This window comes from Rhinatrema bivittatum, chromosome 6 (assembly GCF_901001135.1).
Source record: "Rhinatrema bivittatum chromosome 6, aRhiBiv1.1, whole genome shotgun sequence".
In the NCBI taxonomy this organism is placed as follows: domain Eukaryota; kingdom Metazoa; phylum Chordata; class Amphibia; order Gymnophiona; family Rhinatrematidae; genus Rhinatrema; species Rhinatrema bivittatum.
Window position 1 is genome coordinate 29,293,943 of NC_042620.1, and position 20,836 is coordinate 29,314,778.

The 20,836-nt window shown below is 41.8% G+C and overlaps 1 protein-coding gene across 21 annotated transcripts in view; it reads right to left on the reverse strand.

Moving 5' to 3' along the window:
• Nucleotides 1–20,836, reverse strand: part of CLASP1 (cytoplasmic linker associated protein 1) — a 637,864-nt gene that overhangs the window by 105,740 nt on the left and 511,288 nt on the right. For 12 of the 21 annotated variants that reach the window (XM_029605193.1, XM_029605191.1, XM_029605203.1 and 9 more), the window contains one exon: nt 9,778–9,921. In XM_029605193.1, coding sequence (XP_029461053.1) covers nt 9,778–9,921 — 144 coding nt within the window. Of the gene's footprint in view, nt 1–9,777; nt 9,922–14,964; nt 15,061–20,836 lie in introns of all 21 variants that reach the window. The other 9 variants (XM_029605186.1, XM_029605182.1, XM_029605181.1 and 6 more) reach the window with 1 other exon arrangement.

A 20,836-nucleotide genomic window follows, 5' to 3' on the forward strand; every position in this document is an offset into this window, starting at 1 on the left:
TTTAAATGGAGGAAGTTTGACAAGCAATTCTGATTTTAAGGTGGCCCAGAAAATAATACACACACTGGGGGAAAAGACATGGCTTGCCAAAATTTAGTACTGCAATAAAAGCACTGGGCTTTGGCTGAAAAGTGCACAGAATGGGCTTAACACCCAAAAATGAAAGAACAACTAGGCAAACCTCTAAAGTAAGATGTGTACAAATCTAGCTGGGAGAGGTAAAAGGGGAGAGATGGAAAAAAAAAGGTGATAAATTGTTTCTGTAGGATTAAACCAACATAGAAAATGACCCTTGAATTTCATAGAAAAGCAGAAACTATAAATACATCAAAGTATTCAGAAGTCTTTATTTTTTTCGTGTTCTATAAAACTTCCTCCATGCCACCAAAATCGGTTGCAGTAGAATACATCTTTTAAAAGATAATTTTACTACTAATATTACCATTAAAATATTGATGGATAAGCAGAGGGGACACATAGGGTAAAGCCTGAGAACAGGTAGCCTCTGCTGTATTGTATCAAGAAGGGGCAAGACTAGATGACCTTGTGCTGTCATTTTCTGTTTCAATGTTCAATATCTATAAAACCTTTCATACAAATTTTTAGTTTATTAGTTTTGATATATCACTTTTTAGAGCAATCAAAGTGGTTCACATAAAAAATACACAAAAAATAATCCCAAAGGAAACCTCATCTAAATAAAGACATACAACTCACAGTAATACTATAAATCAACAAGACAAAGTAAAAATAACTTCCAATACAGCAGCATAAGATGATCCATTACAATAAACTAAGAAATAACAACAGGAATAATAAAATTATTGAAATCTATCTAATGGAAAGCCTGGTTAAAGTGCTATGCATTGATTATTTTCCTGAATTTCAGTTGGTGTCTTGACAGATATCTATTGGCAAGGTATTCCCCCCAAAAAAGTGCCTAGTAACTGAATGCTGTGTGTCTGGTTGACTCTAGCCTAAATTTCTGAAGGAGGGGGGAACCCAGCCTCTCCACAACTCTATGCCTCTTCATAGAGTCACCTTAGCTCCTTGCATTGGCCCACCTTTTTTTCCCTTGCTATTGTGTGGCCACTGTGGCCTTCTTGCTCCTGCCTTGTGGCCTCCTCGGCCTTCCAGCCCTGCCTTGCGGCCTTCAGGCCTTCTGGGCTCTCCTAGTCCTGCCTAGGCCTTCTTGTCTGGTTTACCTTGTTTTGGCTTAGGATACTTGCTGAACTACTTCCTTGTTTCATGTGTTTGTGTTCCTTGCTCAGCTCTTGTGGTCCAGTCCTAGTCTTGACTTGTCCTGACCTTGTCTCCAATCACAGCTCTGTCTTCAGTTTCAGGCCTTGCATCCACTTATTTATTTATTTTTATTTATTTAAGGTTTTTATATACCGGCAATCATGACAACATATCTTGCTGGTTTACATAAAACAGGGGTGCAGTATATACATCAAACTGGAACTGTGTGTCAGAAGGTGCAGTTACATATAACAGGGGTAGCAGAACTGGGAGAAGGAGGAAGAGAAAGGATAGAATAGAATAGGATAGAATAGAATAGGGATGGAGACCAGGACTTCCAGTCCTGGTCTCCATCCCTGCCTCCAAGATCCACTGTGTCTCCTGCTCCAGGCCTCGTCTCTTGTTCCAGCCCTTGTTTCCAGCCCCGCCTGTCTTCAGTATCTGCTGAGTCTCCAGATCCAGTACATACTTCTAGTAACAGTTGTGTTCCCAGTTCCAGGCCTTTTCTCCTGTTCCAGTTATGTCCTTCTGGCCACCAAAACCTGAGGGCTCAATCCTAGGGGATGTTAGCTGATCCAGAGAGAAGTCCTAGTCCAGCCTTGCCCCAGAGTCTGGCCCTGCTCCTGATGGGGGACAACCCAGACACAGCCTTGCCTGACCATGACAATTTTAATCACTGTGCTATTATTTTTTTCAACTATTATCATTTTCAAAAAAATCATACAAAGACCAACTTTGTGCAGAAACAGCAAAGAGAAATATGCAAGATAATTAAGAAAAACATTGCAATTTCATACTAAGGAAAACACCCTCTCCTAATTAAGTACTACCAAATGTAGAAGGAGAGGAAAGAAGAGAGGAAGCACCACAAGAAAATAAAAAAGGCCATTAATATGAATACAACTTTGTGCTCTCTTTACTCTGTGTACTGCAAAAAGGTGGGTAATAAATTGTAGTAGTAATCTTGTGAGGGCTCTGTTCTTAACTGATCCCTCTGCTCACAGCAGGAGGAGATGTCATGCTACAGGTTTGGGAGGAAGGGGAAAGGGTAAATGGAGAACGGTTATTTACCCTTTCAAACAGTATAAAGCTACATTACAGGAGGACCTTGCAAGACTTGAAGATTGGGCATCCAAATGGCAGATGAAATTTAATGTGGACAAGTGCAAGGTGTTGCATATAGGGAAAAATAACCCTTGCTGTAGTTACACGATGTTAGGTTCCATATTGGGTGCTACCACCCAGGAAAAAGATCTAGGCATCATAGTGGATAATACTTTAAAATCATCGGCTCAGTGTGCTGCAGCAGTCAAAAAAGCAAATAGAATGTTAGGAATTATTAAGAAGGGAATGGTTAATAGAACGGAAAATATCATAATGCCTCTATCGCTCCATAGTGAGACCACACCTTGAATACTGTGTACAATTCTGGTCGCCACATCTCAAAAAAGATATAGTTGTGATGGAGAAGGTACAGAGAAGGGCAACCAAAATGATAAAGGGGATGGAACAGCTTCCCTATGAGGAAAGGCTGAAGAGGTTAGGGCTGTTCAGCTTGGAGAAGAGACGGCTGAGGGGGGTATAGGATAGAGGTCTTTAAGATCATGAGAGCTCTTGAACGAGTAGATGTGACACGGTTATTTACGCTTTCGAATAATAGAAGGACTAGGGGGCATTCCATGAAGTTAGCAAGTAGCACATTTAAGACTAATCGGAGAAAATTCTTTTTCACTCAACGCACAATAAAGCTCTGGAATTTGTTGCCAAAAGCTGTGTTGTGCAGTTAGTGTAACTGGGTTCAAAAAAGATTTGGATAAGTTCTTGGAGGAGAAGTCCATTAATGGCTATTAATCAATTTTACTTAGGGAATAGCCACTGCAATTTAATTGCATCAGTAGCATGGGATCTTCTTAGTGTTTGGGTAATTGCCAGGTTCTTGTGGCCTGGTTTTGGCCTCTGTTGGAAACAGGATGCTGGGCTTGATGGACGCTTGGTCTGACCCAGCAGGATGTGGATGGCAACTCTGATGGAGCTCAGCACAGAAAATTTATATGTCAGTGTTTCTAGAACTTTATCTCACTGAGTATGTCCACACATGCTATTATGCCACACATCCACCGGGGTCCCTTCAGTCTTGTATTTTAGCATTTAAAATAAAGGCAGAGAAAAACAACTCCAAGGAGAGATGGGTGGGTTTCATGAGGAATGACATCCTGCTGTCAGGTAAGTAACTCTGCTTTCTCAGAGGACAAACAGGACTGCAGTCCTCACACATCCTTAGCTGCAAACCAGTGCTAATGAAAAAAGAAAAAAAAAAAAGGGGGGGGGAGAAACAGCAACAGGCATCAATGGGCACAGCAAAGCATTTTTGTTGACAACTAGCTTTTTCGCCACAGATACCTTGTCTAAAAGGAGTAGCATGAAACAAAATCACTGGGCCCTATGAGGGAGTGGAGTTGGGTTCTAATTCTGAAGGACAGACTGGCCAAATCTGTCTTATCTGCCATCCCTGCCCAAACAGTAATGAGTTGTGAATGTGTGGGGAGAACTCAGATCTCCTCTATGGGAAATGATTGCAGGTGAGCCACCAAAGCTACCTGGCTCAGATATGAGACAGCCCTTTCATGGCCCACCAGATTCAGCCCCACCAGAATCTGGTGGGCCATGACAAAAGATGATGCAATCTGCTAGTCAATTAGATATCATCTGTTTAGCAACAGGCATGTTTGTGTGAAAAGAAACAAAGAGTTGGATGGACTTTCTATGGGTTTCAATCCACTCTAGGTAGAAAGCCAAGGCTCTCTTGCAGTCCAAACTGTGTAATGCTTGTCCACTAAGGTGAACATGTGGTCTGGGAAAAAAACGGTGGAAGGACGATTGACTGGTTAAGATGCAATTCTGACTCCACCTTAGGCAGAAACGTAGGATCATTGCACAAGACCACGCTATCATGATCAAAGATGGTATGAGGTGGATAAGTTATCTGGAGCTCTCTGACCCAGCATGCTTGAAGTGAGCGCCACAAAATCATGATCTTCCAAGTCAGGTACTTCTAGTCACAGGAGCGCAGTGGCTCAAAGGGCAGCTTGCATCTAGCTGGGACAGAACCACATTGAGGACCCAATACACAGTGGGAGGCCTGATGGTTTTACCTTCTACATGAAGACAGTGAACGTCAATTGTACTAAGGTGAACTCTTATAGAGTTGGTCTTAAGACCAGACCTGGATAAATGCAGAAGGTAATCAAGCAGGTTTTATGTGGAACAGGAAAAAAGATCCAAGGTCTTTTGCTCACACCACACAGGAAACCTCCTCCACTTAAATACATAACATTTTCCAGTAGAATCCCTTCTTGAAGCAAAAAAATCTCAAGACACATTGTCAGATAACTGAAGGGGTTGAAAATCCAACCTCTCAACATCCAAGTATTGAGCAATAGGGACTTGACATTGGGATGTCACAACCTGCCCAGATTCTAAATGATGAGATCTGGGAAAGTCTCCAATATGATTGCTTCCCTCTAAGACATCACCCAGAGGAATAGGAACCAGATCGTCTCAGCCAAAATAGGGCTAAGAATATGATGGATTCCTATTGTTGAGCAGTCTTGACAACCAGCAGAATTGGAGGATATATGTACAGTAGTCCTCTTCCCCAATCTAATGTAAAGGTATCTGAGGCTAGTCTGTTGTGTGCCCTCTTTCTGGAACAGAAGAGTGGGGTCTTCCTGTTCTAATGGGTGAAAACAGATCTACCACTGGTGTGCCCCAGTAGTGGAAAATCTGATTCACTACCTCCCAGTTCAGGACCACTCATGGTATTCTAAGGATCAGCTCAGCTTGTCCAAAAGGATATTTTCTATGCCTCCCAGATATGTGGCCCTGATAACCATCCCCGAGAGATGACCCATTCCCATAGTTGGACAGCTTCCTGACACAGGAGATATGAGCCTGTACCTCCTTGTTTAATGATGCAGTACATGGCAGCTTGGTTGTCCGTTGGGACAAGGATAACTGAAAACCATTAGCATATATGGGATGGCCATAAGATGCAGGAAATTTATCCAATAGAACTTTTCCTGAGTAGATCAAAAGCCCTGAGTGCAGAGCCCCTCTACATAAACTCCCCAGCCTAGATTGGACACATCCATGGTAAAGATGATTTGCACTGGACAAATTTGGAAGGGATTCTTCTGACCAGTTTGAAATTATCCCACCATCAGGCCAGGGAGTCCTGGAGTGGCCATGTTACTGGATCGCTGTCATAAGGAGATGTACCATAGGAATGATATGTACACAGTTGACACCATGAGGCCCAACAGCCTCAACATGTCCCATGAGGACATCTGCTAATGTATTTGTATCTCTTCCGCTGTGGACAAAGAAGGATTAGCCTTTTGCTGTGGAAGGAAGGCTTTTGCCCAAGTCATGTCTAGCAAAGCTCCGATAAATTCTAATTGAGGTGATGGGCTCAGATGAGATTTGGGATAGTTGACAAGCAGCCCTAGTAATTCCAACATTTGGACGGTCATACATCAATTCCTTGGCTCCTGCCAGAGATGTGCTCTTGACTAGCCAGTTGTCCAGACAGGGATACATGCGCACCCCCAGTTTAAATAAATGTACTGCCCACACAGCAAAGTATTTTGAGAAGACACATAGGGCAGAGGCTAATTTGAACAGCAAAACGTGACAGCAGAATTTGACACTGGAAGTGACCATCTTCCACAACAAATCTGAGGTAATTCTTGAGTGTAAATATCCTTTAGATCAAGACAGCATAAGCCAGTCCCTTTTTGAATAAAAGAGATGAAGGTGCCTAAGGAAAATCATCATGAATTTCTCTTTTGATGAATTTGTTCAAAACACTTAGGTCCCCCTATTTTCTTTATAATCAGGAAATACAAGTACAATCCCCATCCTCTTTGCCATGATGGAACAGGTGCAACCATATTGGCCAGCAAGAGGGAGGAGAGCTCCATTTGAAGCAGTTCCCAATATGGCAAGTGACCCCAGCTGGGTTTCAGGGACTGATTTGGCGGGAGATCCAACAGGTTAATCTGTACCCTTCTCTTCATGATGCTGAGGACCCAATTCGTTCAAAGTTACACTGGACTTCTGTTTTACGTAAAACCATAGCCTCCCTCTGACCAGAAGGTTTTCTAGCATGGATACAATGCTATCATCTATGTTCTCTGCAATCCAGTCAAAACCCCATCCCAGGTGCTGACTAGGTTGCTGTCTGGTGCTAAGGTGCCCCCTGTTGCTTCAGATGAGCACAGGGGTCCTGCAGTTGAGATGGAAGAAGCAGAATATAGTGCCTTCTTGGCTGGAAATAATGGTCCTCAGCCCTGTCCTTGGGTACCTCCTGGAGGAGGAGTCTGGGTCTTGTGTGCCAGTGGAGAGATACTGGAATGCTGCACAGTGATCTCTGATCTGTACAACCTCTTCCTTCACTCTGCTCATAAAATATTTGCTCCCGTACATGGCATGTCTGCAAGCTTTTCTTGCACTTCTGGGTAGAGGATCTGAGGCCTGCAGCCAGGGGAGGTTATAAGCTCCAATTCCTACAGCAGAGACTCCCAATAACAAAGGTCAATCAGATCATTTGTTTTCCACACTTGAACAAGGATAACTTTGTCCACCAGTGACTGAAGTGTGCCTTTCTGTTTAGAGGAAGCTGCTCAGCCACCCCTTGCATTTGCTTGAGCAAGTCCCACATGTACTGGCCCATGAAGAGCTGGTAGGCTGTTATACAGGCATCAAGCATAATCCCTTGAAAAACCTTCCTTCCAAGGGTGTCAAGTGTTCTAGAGTCCTTCCCCAGGGGCACCAAGGACTGAGTTCTAGACCTCTTGGCCTTTTTGAGAGTGGCTTCAACTACCACAGATTGGTGTGGCAACCGTCTCTTTCAAATCAGGAGCCTTTTGGGATGAGATGGATCACATCCACCTTCTTGTTAATGGAAGCCACAGAGAGGTGGTTCTCCCAAATCCTTATCTGCATCTCCTGAAGGATTTCATGGACTGAGACTCCCATGACTTCACTAAGTGCTCCATGAACTGAAGGATGTCCAGCATCCTAGTTCGGGTCTCATCCTCCATCTGAAAAGTAAAGGGAATGGCCTCAGACATATTCCTAATAAACCCTGTGAAGGGGAGGTCCTCAGTAAGAGACTTCCTTCTCTCTGGTGGATGAGAGGGGTTGGAAGGGAGACCCATCAACATGCCCTCTTCAGAGATGTCTGTAGAGTCATAGCCACACCGCCAAGAGTATTTGGAGTCTGACTCACCTTGGTCTGCTGGTGGCGAGGACTCCCTCAGTGCTCAACCCCCAACCAATGTCTCAAGGACAGGTACACTTGGCTGTTTTGGCCTGGATTCCGAGGAACTTTGATGGCCTGGAGAAGCTTCCTCCCCTGAGGAGCCAAAGATGAATATTGCCTTGCTGTTCATCAACCCTGATCCTCTTCAAGGCATTGGATCCAGCACCGGCACCAATGCCTTGTGGCTGAGCATTCTTAAGGAATTGAGCAAAGACTCGAGGATTGCCTGTCTGCTTCGATGCTCTTGATGCTGTGGCACAGAGGCCCTGCAGTGCCTTCCCCAAGGCCTCCTGGATCTTCCTATCCAACTTCTCCTCGAAGATAGCCAATGCCAACACTGACTGGGAGATAAGGAGGGGGTAACCATGTTGGACACCTAAGCCAGTATCATAAGTCACTGGTCTTAGAGAATGAGTTCTTCTTGCCAAGACACCACTTGGGGGGGGGGGGGGGGGTGGGTTCTCAGCATGCGCCAGACTGTCCCCACTACCAGCATTGGGCACTGATGCTGGTAGTGGGGGCAGCCAAAGACCAATGCTTCTTTGGCTGCCCTTGATGCTAAGCATCAGATCTCCTAGATGTCGAAGAGGCAGAGCCAGACAACCTTCTTTGATCGGGAAGAATCAGACAAAGACCTGCATCAGAGGTCCCTATCAGCTGGCAGCACTGAAGGAACCAATGGTCTTTCTCCACCCCCTCCCCCACCCCAATTCCAATGATACTATCTCCACCGATGCAGCTCTGAAGTCCTTCAGTTCAACGCCTCCTATGCCAATGTTGATGGATTGGTCTTCTGGTGTCCAAAATGCCTATTTCCATGAGTTCCAGTTACGATCAGCATCCGTTTGTGGTCATAGTCATGCATCTGTGACACCCCTGGACATCATGCGATTACCCCAGGTATAGGATATATTTATCATGGGGGTTTATGATAGACATAATCCTTGTGCACGGAGGGCATCATTGGAACTCACTAGACATGACTGGCCAAAACAAAAAAGAAACAAAATCAAATTCAAAAGCAGTGATGGCCAGTAGCACTGAAAGCATACTGCTGCAGAACAAAGTATAGGAACGAACGAAAAATTAGAAAAAGTACCAAGAAACCTTACCTAGCGATACTGAAAGGAACAAAACTGCAGGACCCTGTGAAGAATGATCCTGTAGATTTCGCTAAACCACAAAGGCCCAGAAGCAAGAGCATGAGGCAATAAAACTGCAACTCAAGGGTTCTGTAGAAAAAGAAAGACTGAAGGGACCTTGTATGGATGTGTGGCATGATATGATTGGGCATGCTCAATGACGGCCAATCAAAGTCCTTTGACATAAGTCTTCCTTGCCAGGCTTCATCAGATAATGTCACCGACGTATGAGGACTGTCATCCTGCTCGTCTGCAGAGAAAGTATATTTTAGACCATGAACAATTAAGCTGTGGTATTTGCTATCAGAGGATGTGGTCAAAATTAATAGCAAAGCTGGGTTTAAAAAAAAAGGTTTGGATAAGTTTCTGGAGGACAGGTATTTTAACACTTATTAGGCTAGGCAGGCAAGGGGATTGCCACTTCCTACATCTGGGAATGAGCAACAGGGATGTGATTTTCCAGGTATTTCCAAATGATCTGAATTGGTCATTGCTGGAGACAGGATGCTGGATTCAATGGAACACTGGTCTGACACAACACGACACGTCTATGCTCTTATGCCCCTGGTTGGGTTCAGTCAGAGAGCAGCATTCTGAGCACTGCCCTTGTGAATGGCCCAAAGTGTGCTGTAAAGCTTTTGGAATGCAGCATGGTGGGTCTAACATGTGGTAGCTAAATATCTTTCTACATTTTATTTCAATAACCTTTCTTCTCAACAGATGCACACAGTGCTACTTCATAGCTAAACCAACAAATGCAGTGTAACAGTAAAAAAAAAAAAAAAAGTCTTCAAAACTGTTGAGCTGCTGCTTTACAGAAACCTCTTGAGGGAGGTACTATTCTGCTTCAATAAGACTGTCAACAAAACCTTCAGCAAACGTACACAAGCACAAACCAGTGCGTCCACATTACTACAGGACCTGAATGTAATCTGCTTTGAAGTGCTGAAAAGCGGAATATAAGTAAATAAATAAATACTATCGGAGCAAGAAGAGGTGCAGTTGCTTTATGGTTCAGCTGCCATTCCCTGTGCAGTTCTGATACAATAGCTGTGAAGATGCACTTACCACACTAGTGTTGCTGGAGTTCTTGAGGTGGTTGTGCAGAAGTTTAGTTGCACCGTCCTGGAATGTTTTTGGCAAGGCACCAAGTAGCATGGTAAACTCAGGCGTGTTCAGTTCAAACAAAGAAATCAGGACTATCTGTGCTGCCTGAGAAAAAAAAAGAAAAGAAATATTAGCTGTTTCCTCTCCTGAAGTACGTGCAGATTATACCATGACCATGTAACATAATAAATAGTGCACACCATTGCCCTTCTTGAGTCTTTCCAATTACTTACTAATCTTCTTGTGCACTAAATTCAAAATCGGCACGATCAATGGTCTATTTCACTGCCCTATTTTGCATCTCAGTTCTTCCCATGGTCTTGTGTCCTACATAGGCCTCTATTCCTCTCTTCTACATCTGCAATTTCTAATTTACTGCACCTTATCCCTGGAATTTCTTTCCCTGAGATAAAACCCAACTACCCCTTAAATTCCCTTTGTTTTATGAAGCATTCTACTAAAACCCCGGTCCACAGTGCCTTCTGCTCTCCTAATGCTACAGCTGTCAAACTAGCCTCAGTCTTCCATCCCCACTCCTCTGACACATTACCTTTGATGTCCCTGTTTCCCAGGTTCCTCTAAAATAAATGTAAGTACTCATATTTCTATTTCCTTTCCATATACACTGATATAACTGTTCTAAAATGTAATACCACAGCTGTATGGGGGCTAGTTTACTTAGAAATTGAACTCTATATCCAATCCAGTAACTACCAGGCCTTGCACAAAGTATAAGGACCAAATCAATGGATATGGGGACAAAAGGCACACTGTACAATCTCATATTCTATTTCATATAGTCCCATAAAGAGTAGGAGCTATATTGCACTGCAGTTTTCAAGCATTTCCGGTGGCATAAATACCACAAAACCGGGAAGAAAAACGAGCCTCTGTACACTAAGCATGTTCCTCAGTATAGATCAGGCCCTAAGTTTTGAATTTCCTTTCTGTGTGTAGCTGTCCGATAAGCATGCTATTTTCCTATAAAATACTCCTTTTGAAGAAACATACGCTATTAGATACCATTCAGGCCACACAACAGTAGCACACTAGTAAGAGGGGGAGGCAGAGAGAATTTGTATTGTGGAAATTATGTATTTACAGGCCACAGATATCTAGCCAATAAGCTGCAGTTCCATAAAACCAAGCTCAGTGCCACAAACATCTTATCCTGGATACGATAAGTGCTATTTGTTGCCGATAAACACTATTTATACCCAGCACCTGAACCTAAACATACCAACTAATCAGTTAATCTGTTATACTGTATCATGTCATTATAAGGCCTGCCTTAGACATCCTGTTGTATATAAACCAGTGTGATATGTCAAATGGAATATCAGCATAGAAAAATAAATAAACAAACAAACTATGGTCTCGAACCCAAGTACTCTGTTCTGATCAAACAACACTGCCCCTGCTTTTCAGTATGAATTTAATCTCAACAATGCTGAAGCCTGGATTAAATCTGAGGCATTACTGTGATTATATTAACAAATGGAGAGAAATATAAGGAACATAATAGAGTTTTAAGTTACAAGATGGATCCAATCCAATAAAAAGCAATAGGATTGCACTTTTAGTTACATTAATTCAGCTATAAGATAGAGACAACATTAACATCAAGCCATGCAATCTTCAAGTGACTGAGGGGGAAAAAAAAAGTTAGTCCAAAGTCAGCATGCAGAGGGAAATAAGGCACTCCAATGATTAGTGACACGGAGGCTTAGCCCAAAGTATGTATGTGAGAATAGTCACCAAATGCACGTACCTGCATAAAATGTATGCAATTTGTATACTAAAGTTAGGACATGCTTACTGTATTCAGGAAATGTAGAAATAAGATACACAATTACTTGTGCTTGATTTTTCAATCTATTAAAACTGTGCCCTGGTGTTATCTTTCAAGCTTTTTACATTCTCCACCCCACAATTCTTCAGGTTTCTTACCAGTGTGTGAGGATGTAATGCTAAACAATGAAGTTTCCTAATGGCCACCTTTTAATATTGCATACAGTTACAGCTCAATGAAAGGCAGAAAGATAATAGTTTAACAAAGAGTACTTGACTTGTAGGTACAAGCTGTGGATTGCTCTCTTAGAAACAGAGAGCAGAGTTTCATTTTGTCAGGGCGGGATACTCCAGGACCTTCCCCTTTTGGCTTCCAAATCATATTTCCATTTGCTGGAAACATTTGTCACAGAGTTTGGAGCACGCTAGATATGACTCAGCAAGGTTGCCGAGTTCAAAAGTAGCAACTGCCAAGGACAAGGAGCAAACCCAGTTTGCCTAATACCTCTTCCACCAACAGCACTCGAAAACAAAACAGCTTTATTTTCAGATATTCAAGAGCAATTCTACTCTTTACCTCGGAATACTGCAGACTAGAATTTTATTTGTTAACTCTTTCTTGATGTATTTTTCCTCAAAACCAATGCTAATTAGCAAGCTATTTCAGAACTCACTCATGGGCACATGTATGTGCTTATATTTCTAAAACCATTCAATAAATTGACATACCGACTGTGAATATTGAAACACCTAAGACGAAAAAACTAGGAAGCTTAATTCTCTTCATTGGCTCTCAATTGCTGCATTTAAGATCTTGTGTCTGACATTTTAGGTGACGGGGCAATGGTCCTCTATTTACCCAATAAACTGCAGTGGTATTTACCAGTACGTTGTCTGAGGTTGAGTTAAGGGTCTCTCCTTTGAATTCGTGCCTTTAAGGAGGTACAGGATGTACAGATTAGGTCAAGGGGCCTTTTCTACATTGTGGGATCCAGTACCTCTCAAGATTAGGCAGGAGTTGACTTATCTATCATTCTGCAAGAAGGTCAAAGTATGGCTCTTTTCTATTGGTGAGTCGAGGCAGTATGCAAAAGGGAGGTGGGTCTTGGCCTACTGTGTATGGGTATCTCGGTAGTGTTATGTAAGCATGGAGAGGTGGGTAGTTGACAACTATGTTGAGGAGTCAAACTTGTATTTTCTTGTGTTTGTGGTTTAAATTATTTTGCTTTGTATATCTGTTGTGTATATATGCTTTTAATACCTGTGCTACAATGCCTTGGGTGATCTTTTGAATTCGGAAGACAGATTAGAAGAGCTTTTAAAACAAATAAATAAAACCGATTACTGCATGACTTCCAGTTCGATTGGCACCTCTCATGGAAAAATGCAAAGAGACCCCTTTTGGCATTTATTTTTGTTAAGAACAGAAACATTAGCTTGATAGGATATATATAATGTGATAGGGATGTACTAAGGCTTTTTTATATTATTATTTGTGAAGTATGGCCCTGCATAACTAACAAGTGGTCATTTGGGTCTTTATCTGTCATCAGTTACTATGCAGTCATCCCTAACACCATGAAAATGAAAAAAAAAAAAAAGGTTTCCTTAGCTACATACCATAACATATTCTAAAACAGACCTTCAAAGCAGCAGCTCAAAGCTTCACCATGCTGAAATGTAACCTGCAAGGGCACTGCACTATAATATACTGGAGGACTGTGCATCCATGCAAAAAGCTCCTTTCTTAAAAAAAAAAAAAGAAGAAAGTTATTTCTCTGGCATTTTGAGAGCTGCATGCAAATGGGACTGTTGCCTGCTTCCCAGCAAAAAAACATTCATCCTACTAGAAACTAGGGATATGCATTCTTTTCATCTGTTTCATACGTTTCCTATACAAGTATGAAATATGAAACGTATGAAACATATGAAACGAATGCACATCTAATTGACATGTAATGGGAAACGTAAGAAATGAATTAAACAAATGAAACGAATGCACATCCCTACTAGAAACTACCAATGTACTTCAATAGGGCCCAACAGGCGGTTAGAGGACAGTAAGGCTCATGGGAACTGAAAGATGCACGTTTTACATATTTTCTCTGCAGAAAAGTGTGCAATATCATATTTAGCATTTAAAAAAATGCTAGAAGGGACAACTAAATTTAAAAAATGGACATTGTAACCACTCTGGTATTATGAAGTACACCAACAAGGTTGGCTATACAGAAAACCTATAGGTATTGTGCTCATCATACATCTAACACTGAAATGTTAATTGTTCTGCAACCCTTTCTTAGTTTTACAAATGTACTACATATTCCTTTTATTTTCTTACATGATGCAAGAACCCTGGTGAGATTGATGAGCCAGCTAATGACAACCAGTTAAAAGAGCTGTAACCAGTCTATACCTGATGCAGAGAACAGAGTTGCCAGGGGAGTTTTCCTATATGTGTGTGTTGGGATTTTATAGCTGTATTATTGCAGTCTGCACTAAACCATCTTTGATTGGATCTAGCGGAATACAAGTTTAAATAAACAAACACTTGCATACACATGGATCAATATTCAAAAGATATGCCGGCCTAAAAATAGGGTTTTAGTTAGATGAATCTACCAATTTAACAATTTGGCCTCTTTAACTGTAAGTTTGTGCTGTTAAAATTCAAAGTCACACAAATTTAGCCTGGTAATAAAGGGGCTAGGCCAGAGTCATTTCTTAGGCATGGCTTTTACATTTAGCTGCTAATGAACTAAATTTAGCTGGCTAACCTAAAGTAAGCAAATGGCAGACCTAAATTTACCCACTCAAACTTTTAGTGGGCAGATTTAGCCAGATATTCAGATGATAAGTAGCCAGGAAAGGGCAGCTGAACATCCATGTAAAGATAACCGGTTAAATGTACCTGTTATCTATCTCACAGTACATTTTTTAATATCGACCCCCCATAGGGACTGATTTAAATCCTGCTGGCTTGCAAACAAAACCCTTCCATAGAAGATAATTTGCATCTTTGCTCCACGAGGGATATACACAGACCTAAAAGATGTGAACCAACCTGTAAAATACCAAAGATTTGGCTCTTTTCAAGTGGCAGCATTCAGTAAAAGCAGGTTTTCTGTTCTTTGGCTGTCTATAGTACATTGTTTAGATCACAGCAGAGTTAACACAGCACACCGTTTAAACAACAACAAAAAAAAAAAAATAGCCCATGCTATTGTTTTTTCACAAATAAGTCATTCTGTGGAGCTCTTCAGTCCATGTTTCTTTACAAAGACGAACTGTATTGGGAGTCTTCACAGCAAACAAAGCGTGCTTTATAATTAGTATACATGGTTTTCAGGCATCTACCTGTTTACATTTTTCCTCCAGGTTTCCTTCCCCAGGCCCTGAAGAGGTTGTGGTGGGCCTGGCTGGTAAATCATCGCATACCCAATTATGCAGGGTCTGGTTTTGATAAACAGGAAAGGAAACATTTAACAATAAAACCAAGGTTCAATTATTACTGAATGAAGTAAAATGCAGTACAAAATGGTAAAGAGAAATCACCAGTGAGAAAAATTGCAGTATAGATCAGCACAACCCATAGCTCAGCTCTAACTATTAATCGTATAATATCTTGCTCCCTTTTTATGGATGTTGACCTCCTGCACACATTAAGGCACTTACCTTTCACATCATAGGTGGAATTTATTTATTTAGAACTGCTTATATTCCACTTATGCTTTAGAATCTATGGGGATGGCTTATGATGCTGTATAACAAACCATGTCATCGTCACAATGCAGATCTACTCTAGATCTATTTAGACCTGGGATCCTGCCCCTTCAGTGGCATGGAAAGCTGGGCATGGACTCTGTGGCAGTACTACATATTGCCTTGCAGAGAGACCTGCATTTGATTCCTGGTCCATGTTTTCTGTTTCATGGTCTGCAGGGGGTGGAAATGTTGCACACGCAGGGATGGAGGGAGTTACGGTCATTGTGTAATCGTGACATTTAGTGGATGGGTTTAGGGCCCACAATTAGACTCTTGATGGGAAACATGGTGCATGGTCTATGGCTGAGGACTGGACGAGAGTATACTGGGAAGGTCCTAGAGAAGAATGGGAAACATCCTGGGTAGTTGTGAATAAAGGGCTCATGGTGATACATCCCAGTCCTGGTTCCAAGTGAGCTGGAAGCCCAAAGGAGGAAGAGGAAACTGTTGGGTTAAAGAAAAAAAAAAAAAGCCTGAGATGGAAATGACTTAATTTTGGTAATATCTCAATAATTAACAATAAATTGATAGATTCAGGTATTAACTGATCTAAGATTAGGTACTAAAAACTGGAGTTCTCAGATAAATATTTATTTAGGTATATTTATAGATCATCTTACAGATTAAGGTAAATCTCTCAAAGTGATGTACAACAAACAGAACACTTAGACATCGAACACTGAACCAGAAAACTGTTTAAAGAAAAAAAAAAAGTTAGAAACAGGAAATACACATAGGGCTGTTCAGCTTGGAGAAGAGACAGCTGAGGGGGGATATGATAGAGGTCTTTAAGATCATGAGAGGTCTAGAACAGGTAAATGTGAATCTGTTATTTACTCTTTCAGATAATAGAAGAACTAGGGGGCACCCCCATGAAGTTAGCAAGTAGCACATTTAAAACTAATCGGAAAAATTCTTACTCAACGCACAATTAAGCTCTGGAATTTATTGCCAGAGGATGTGGTTAGTGCAGTTAATGTAGCTGAGTTTAAAAAAGGTTTGGATAAGTTCATGGAGGAGAATTTCATAAACTGTTAGAGAATAGCCACTGCTATTACTGGCATCAGTAGCATGAGATCTACTTAGTGTTTGGGTACTTGCTAGATACTTGTAACCTAGATTGGCCACTGTTGGAAACAGGATGCTAGGCTTGATGGACCCTTGGTCTGACCCAGTATGGCAATTTCTTATGTTCTTATACTATTAAAGCAATTGTGAAGTCAACTGGATGATCGCGACTGTGAAAGTTGGAGAACAACTGAGTTCCAAAGCCTTTTATCTATATTTGCAGTTGATATTTGATCTACCTGAGAAAGGCTGCCAATGGGAAGGGTCATAACAGTGATGAGAACTCCAGTCCTCAAGTGCCACAAACAGGCAAGATTTTTAGGATATCCACAATGAATATGCATGAGATAGATTTGCATACAATGGAGGCAGTGCATGGAAATCTCTCACATTGTGGATATTCTGACAACTTAGCCTGTTTGTGATATTGAGGACTGGAGTTTGCCATCACATAGAATACAGGAGAAAAGGACCAAATGATCCATTCGCTCTGCCCAGCAAATTATACCAGTATCTGCTGCATTGTGCAAGTTACCCCTTGCTTATCAGTTTCCCAGACCATAAAAGGCGGGGCCCTCAGATGCATTTGAATCTAGTTTCCCTTAACCGTTGCCATGGAAGCAGAGAGCAATATTGGAGTTGTATCAAAAGTATAAGGCCTAAAGGCCGATACAGTACAGTGCACTCCGGTGGAGCGCACTGTTAGCCCAGGTTTAGACACGTTTTCGACACACTAGTTTTACCCCTTCTACAGTAAAGGGTAAAAGCGCGTCAAAAACGTGCGTCCAATCCCCCCGAAACTAATAGCGCCCGAAACATGCAAATGCATGTTAATGGCCCTAATAGTCATTCCCGCGCGATACAGAAAGTAAAATGTGCAGCCAAGCCACACATTTTACTTTCAGAAATTAACGCCTGCCCAAAGGCTGGCGTTAATTTTGGCCGGCACCAGGAAAATGTACAGAAAAGCAGGAAAAAAACTGCTTTTCTGTACACCCTCCGACTTAATATCATAGCGATATTAAGTCGGAGGCCCCAAAAGTAAAAAAAAACAAAAAACAAAAAAATCGGCCCGCGGGTCGGAAGACGGATGCTCAATTATGCCGGTGTCCGTTTTCCAAACCCATGGCTGTCAGCGGGTTTGAGAACCGACGCCGGAAAAATGGAGTGTCGGCTGTCAAACTCGCTGACAGCCGCCGCTCCTTTTACCGCGGGCCCTAATCTGCATAGGCCACCCTCCTGAATTGCGCGCCCAGGAGAGTGGCCTGTGCACGCGCTGGGAAAGCGGGCGCTCGTCAGCTCTCCCGTGAATTTTACTGTATCGGCCTGCTAGTGATTAAGGGTAGTAAGCGCTACTTCCATGTTTATTTGTTCCCCAAACCATAAAAGTCAGGGCCCGCGTTGGTTACTATCTGAATCCAATTCCCCTTTTTCCTCTGCTGTTGAAGCAGAGAACAATGATGGAGTTGCATTAACCGTATGAAGGCTTATGTATTAAGGGTAGCAACTGTCACACCAGCAATTTACCCCCAGTTACCCCCATGCACACTTTTTTTTTCAACCTCTAACTTTAGGGATCCACATTGTTTATCCCATGCCCCTTTGAATTCCTTCACTGTTTTTGTCTTCACCACCTCTTCCGCACAGTCATTCCAGGCATTCGCCACCCTCTCCGTTCAGAAATATTTCTTGATGGTTCCGAGTTGCCCTACCTGCAGTTTCATTTCATGCCCCTTAGTTCTATTGTTTTCTTTCCAACAGAAAAGGTTAGATGATTGTGCATCATTAAAACCTTTCAGGTATCTGAAGGTCTGCATCACATCTGCTTTGCACCTCATTTCTTCCAGGGTATACATATTCAGATCCTTCAGCCTCTCCTTATAAATCTTCCAATGTTGACCCTTCACCATTTTGGTCGCGTGGCATCTATCCTGTCTTTTTCCTTTTTGAGATGCAGTCACCAGTTCTGAATGCAGTAGTCCAGGTGAGGCCTCACCAAGGACCTGTACAAGGGTATTATCACCTCTTTTCTCTTACTGGTTAATTCTCTCTCTATGCAGCTCAGCATTCTTCTGGCTTTAGCTATCGCCTTGTCACGATTCGCTGCCTTCAGATTTCCAGATAATATCACACCAAGGTCCCTCCTCTCCCAGTCCGTGTGCATTAGTCTTTCGCCGCCCATCACATAAAGCTCTTTTGAATTACCGCACCCCAGATGCCTGACTCTGCACTTCTTGGCATTGAATCCCAGCTGCCAAATCTTCGACCACTCTTCAAGCTTTCTTTAATCACTTTTCATTCTTTCTACCACTTCAGGCATATTCACTCTGTTGCAGATCTTAGTATCATCCGCAAATAGACACATTTTTCCTTCTATCCCTTCTGCAATGTCGCTCACAAAGATTGAACAGAACCGGTCCCAAAACCGAATACTGTGGCACTCCACTTACACGCTGTTTTCTCTTCAAAGTAGGTTCCTTTTTCCATTACACTCTGTCTCCTATCAGTCAACCAGTTTGCAATCCATGCCACTACCTTGGAACTCACTCCCAAGCTTCCTACGTGGGACCGTATCAAAAGCTTTGCTGAAGTCCAAGTAGATCACATCAAGTGCTGTTCCATGATGCAATTAACATTTATTTATTCCATTCCACTCATTTTATAGACCTCTATCATATTTCTCCTCAGCCGTCTCTTCTCCAAGCTGAAGAGTCCTAACTGCTTTAATGTTTCCTCCTAGGGGAATTGTTCCATTTCCTTTATCATTTGGATTGCCCTTCTCTATACCTTTTCTAATTCTGCTATGTATTTTTTGAGATGTGGTGACCAGAACTGCACACAATATTCAAGATGAGGTTGCACCATGGAGCAACACAGCGACATTATAATATTCTCTGTTTTATTCTCCATTTCCTTTCATAATAATGCTTAGTATTCTATTTGCTTTCTTGGCTGCTGCTGCTGCACACTGAGCAGAAGATTTCAACGTATTATCAACAATGATGCCTAGATCCTTTTTCTAAATGACTCCTCATAATGTGGAACCTTGCATTGTGTAGCTATAATTTGGGTTACTCTTCTCTAGATGCATCATTTTGCAATTGTCCACATTAAAATTTGATTTGCATGCCAGACTCCTACTTCTACAAGACCTTCTTGCAAATTCTCACAATCCTCTTGAGATTTAACAACTTTAAGTATTTGGTATTACCAACAGATTTGATCACTTCACTTGTCCCCATTTCCAGGTCATTTATAAATATAATAAAAAGCAGTGGTCCCAGAACAGGTCCCTGGGGCATTCCACTATTCACCTTTCACTAATGAGAAAATTTACCATTTAGCCCTACTTTGTTCTCTATTTTTTAATCAGTTCACAATAGGATACTGTACCGTATGCCATGACTTTTTGGTTTCCATTCTCATGAGGGGCATTATCAAATGCTTTATGGAAACCCAGATACACTGTATCAACTGGCTCACTTTTATTCACAGGTTTATTTACGCTCTCAAAAAAATGTAGCAGATTGATGTGGCAAGATTTCCCTTGATTAAATCCATGTTGGCTTTGTCCCAATAAACTATGCTTATCTATATGTTCAGCAATTTTGTTTTATGATAGTTTCTACCATTTTGCCTGGCACAGATGTCAGACTCGCTGATCTGTAGTTTCCTGGATCACCCCTTCAGCCCTTTTTAAAAACTGGTGTTACATTGGCAACCCTTCAGTCTTCAGGTATCATAGGCAATTTCAATGAAATTTTATAAAATTACTAATAGCAGGTCCACAATTTTATTTTTCCGTTCTTTCAGCAATCTGGAATGCTTACCATCTGGTCCAGATGATCTGTTACTCTTTAGTTTGACAATCTGCCCTGGTACCATGAATAAAACTAGACAGGCTAGATAAGCCTCAAGGTCCTTATCTGCCACCATAGTCTATGTTTCTATGAATTTGTTTCAGTTGTGCAGAATTATCACCTTTGAATATCAGTTGTGCAGAATCATCACCTTTAAATATCATTCCTGGCATGGTATCTCTCTTACATCTTTCTCAGTGAAGACCGAAGCAAAGAATTCGTTTAGTCTCTCTGCTATGGCTTGTCATCCTTAAGTGCCCCTTTTACTCCTTGATCATCTAATAGTCCAACTGACTTCCTCATAGGCTTTTTAAGAACATAAGAACATAAGAAAATGCCATACTGGGTCAGACCAAGGGTCCATCAAGCCCAGCATCCTGTTTCCAACAGTGGCCAATCCAGGCCATAAGAACCTGGCAAGTACCCAAAAACTAAGTCTATTCCATGTAACCATTGCTAATGGCAGTGGCTATTCTCTAAGTGAACTTAATAGCAGGTAATGGACTTCTCCTCCAAGAACTTATCCAATCCTTTTT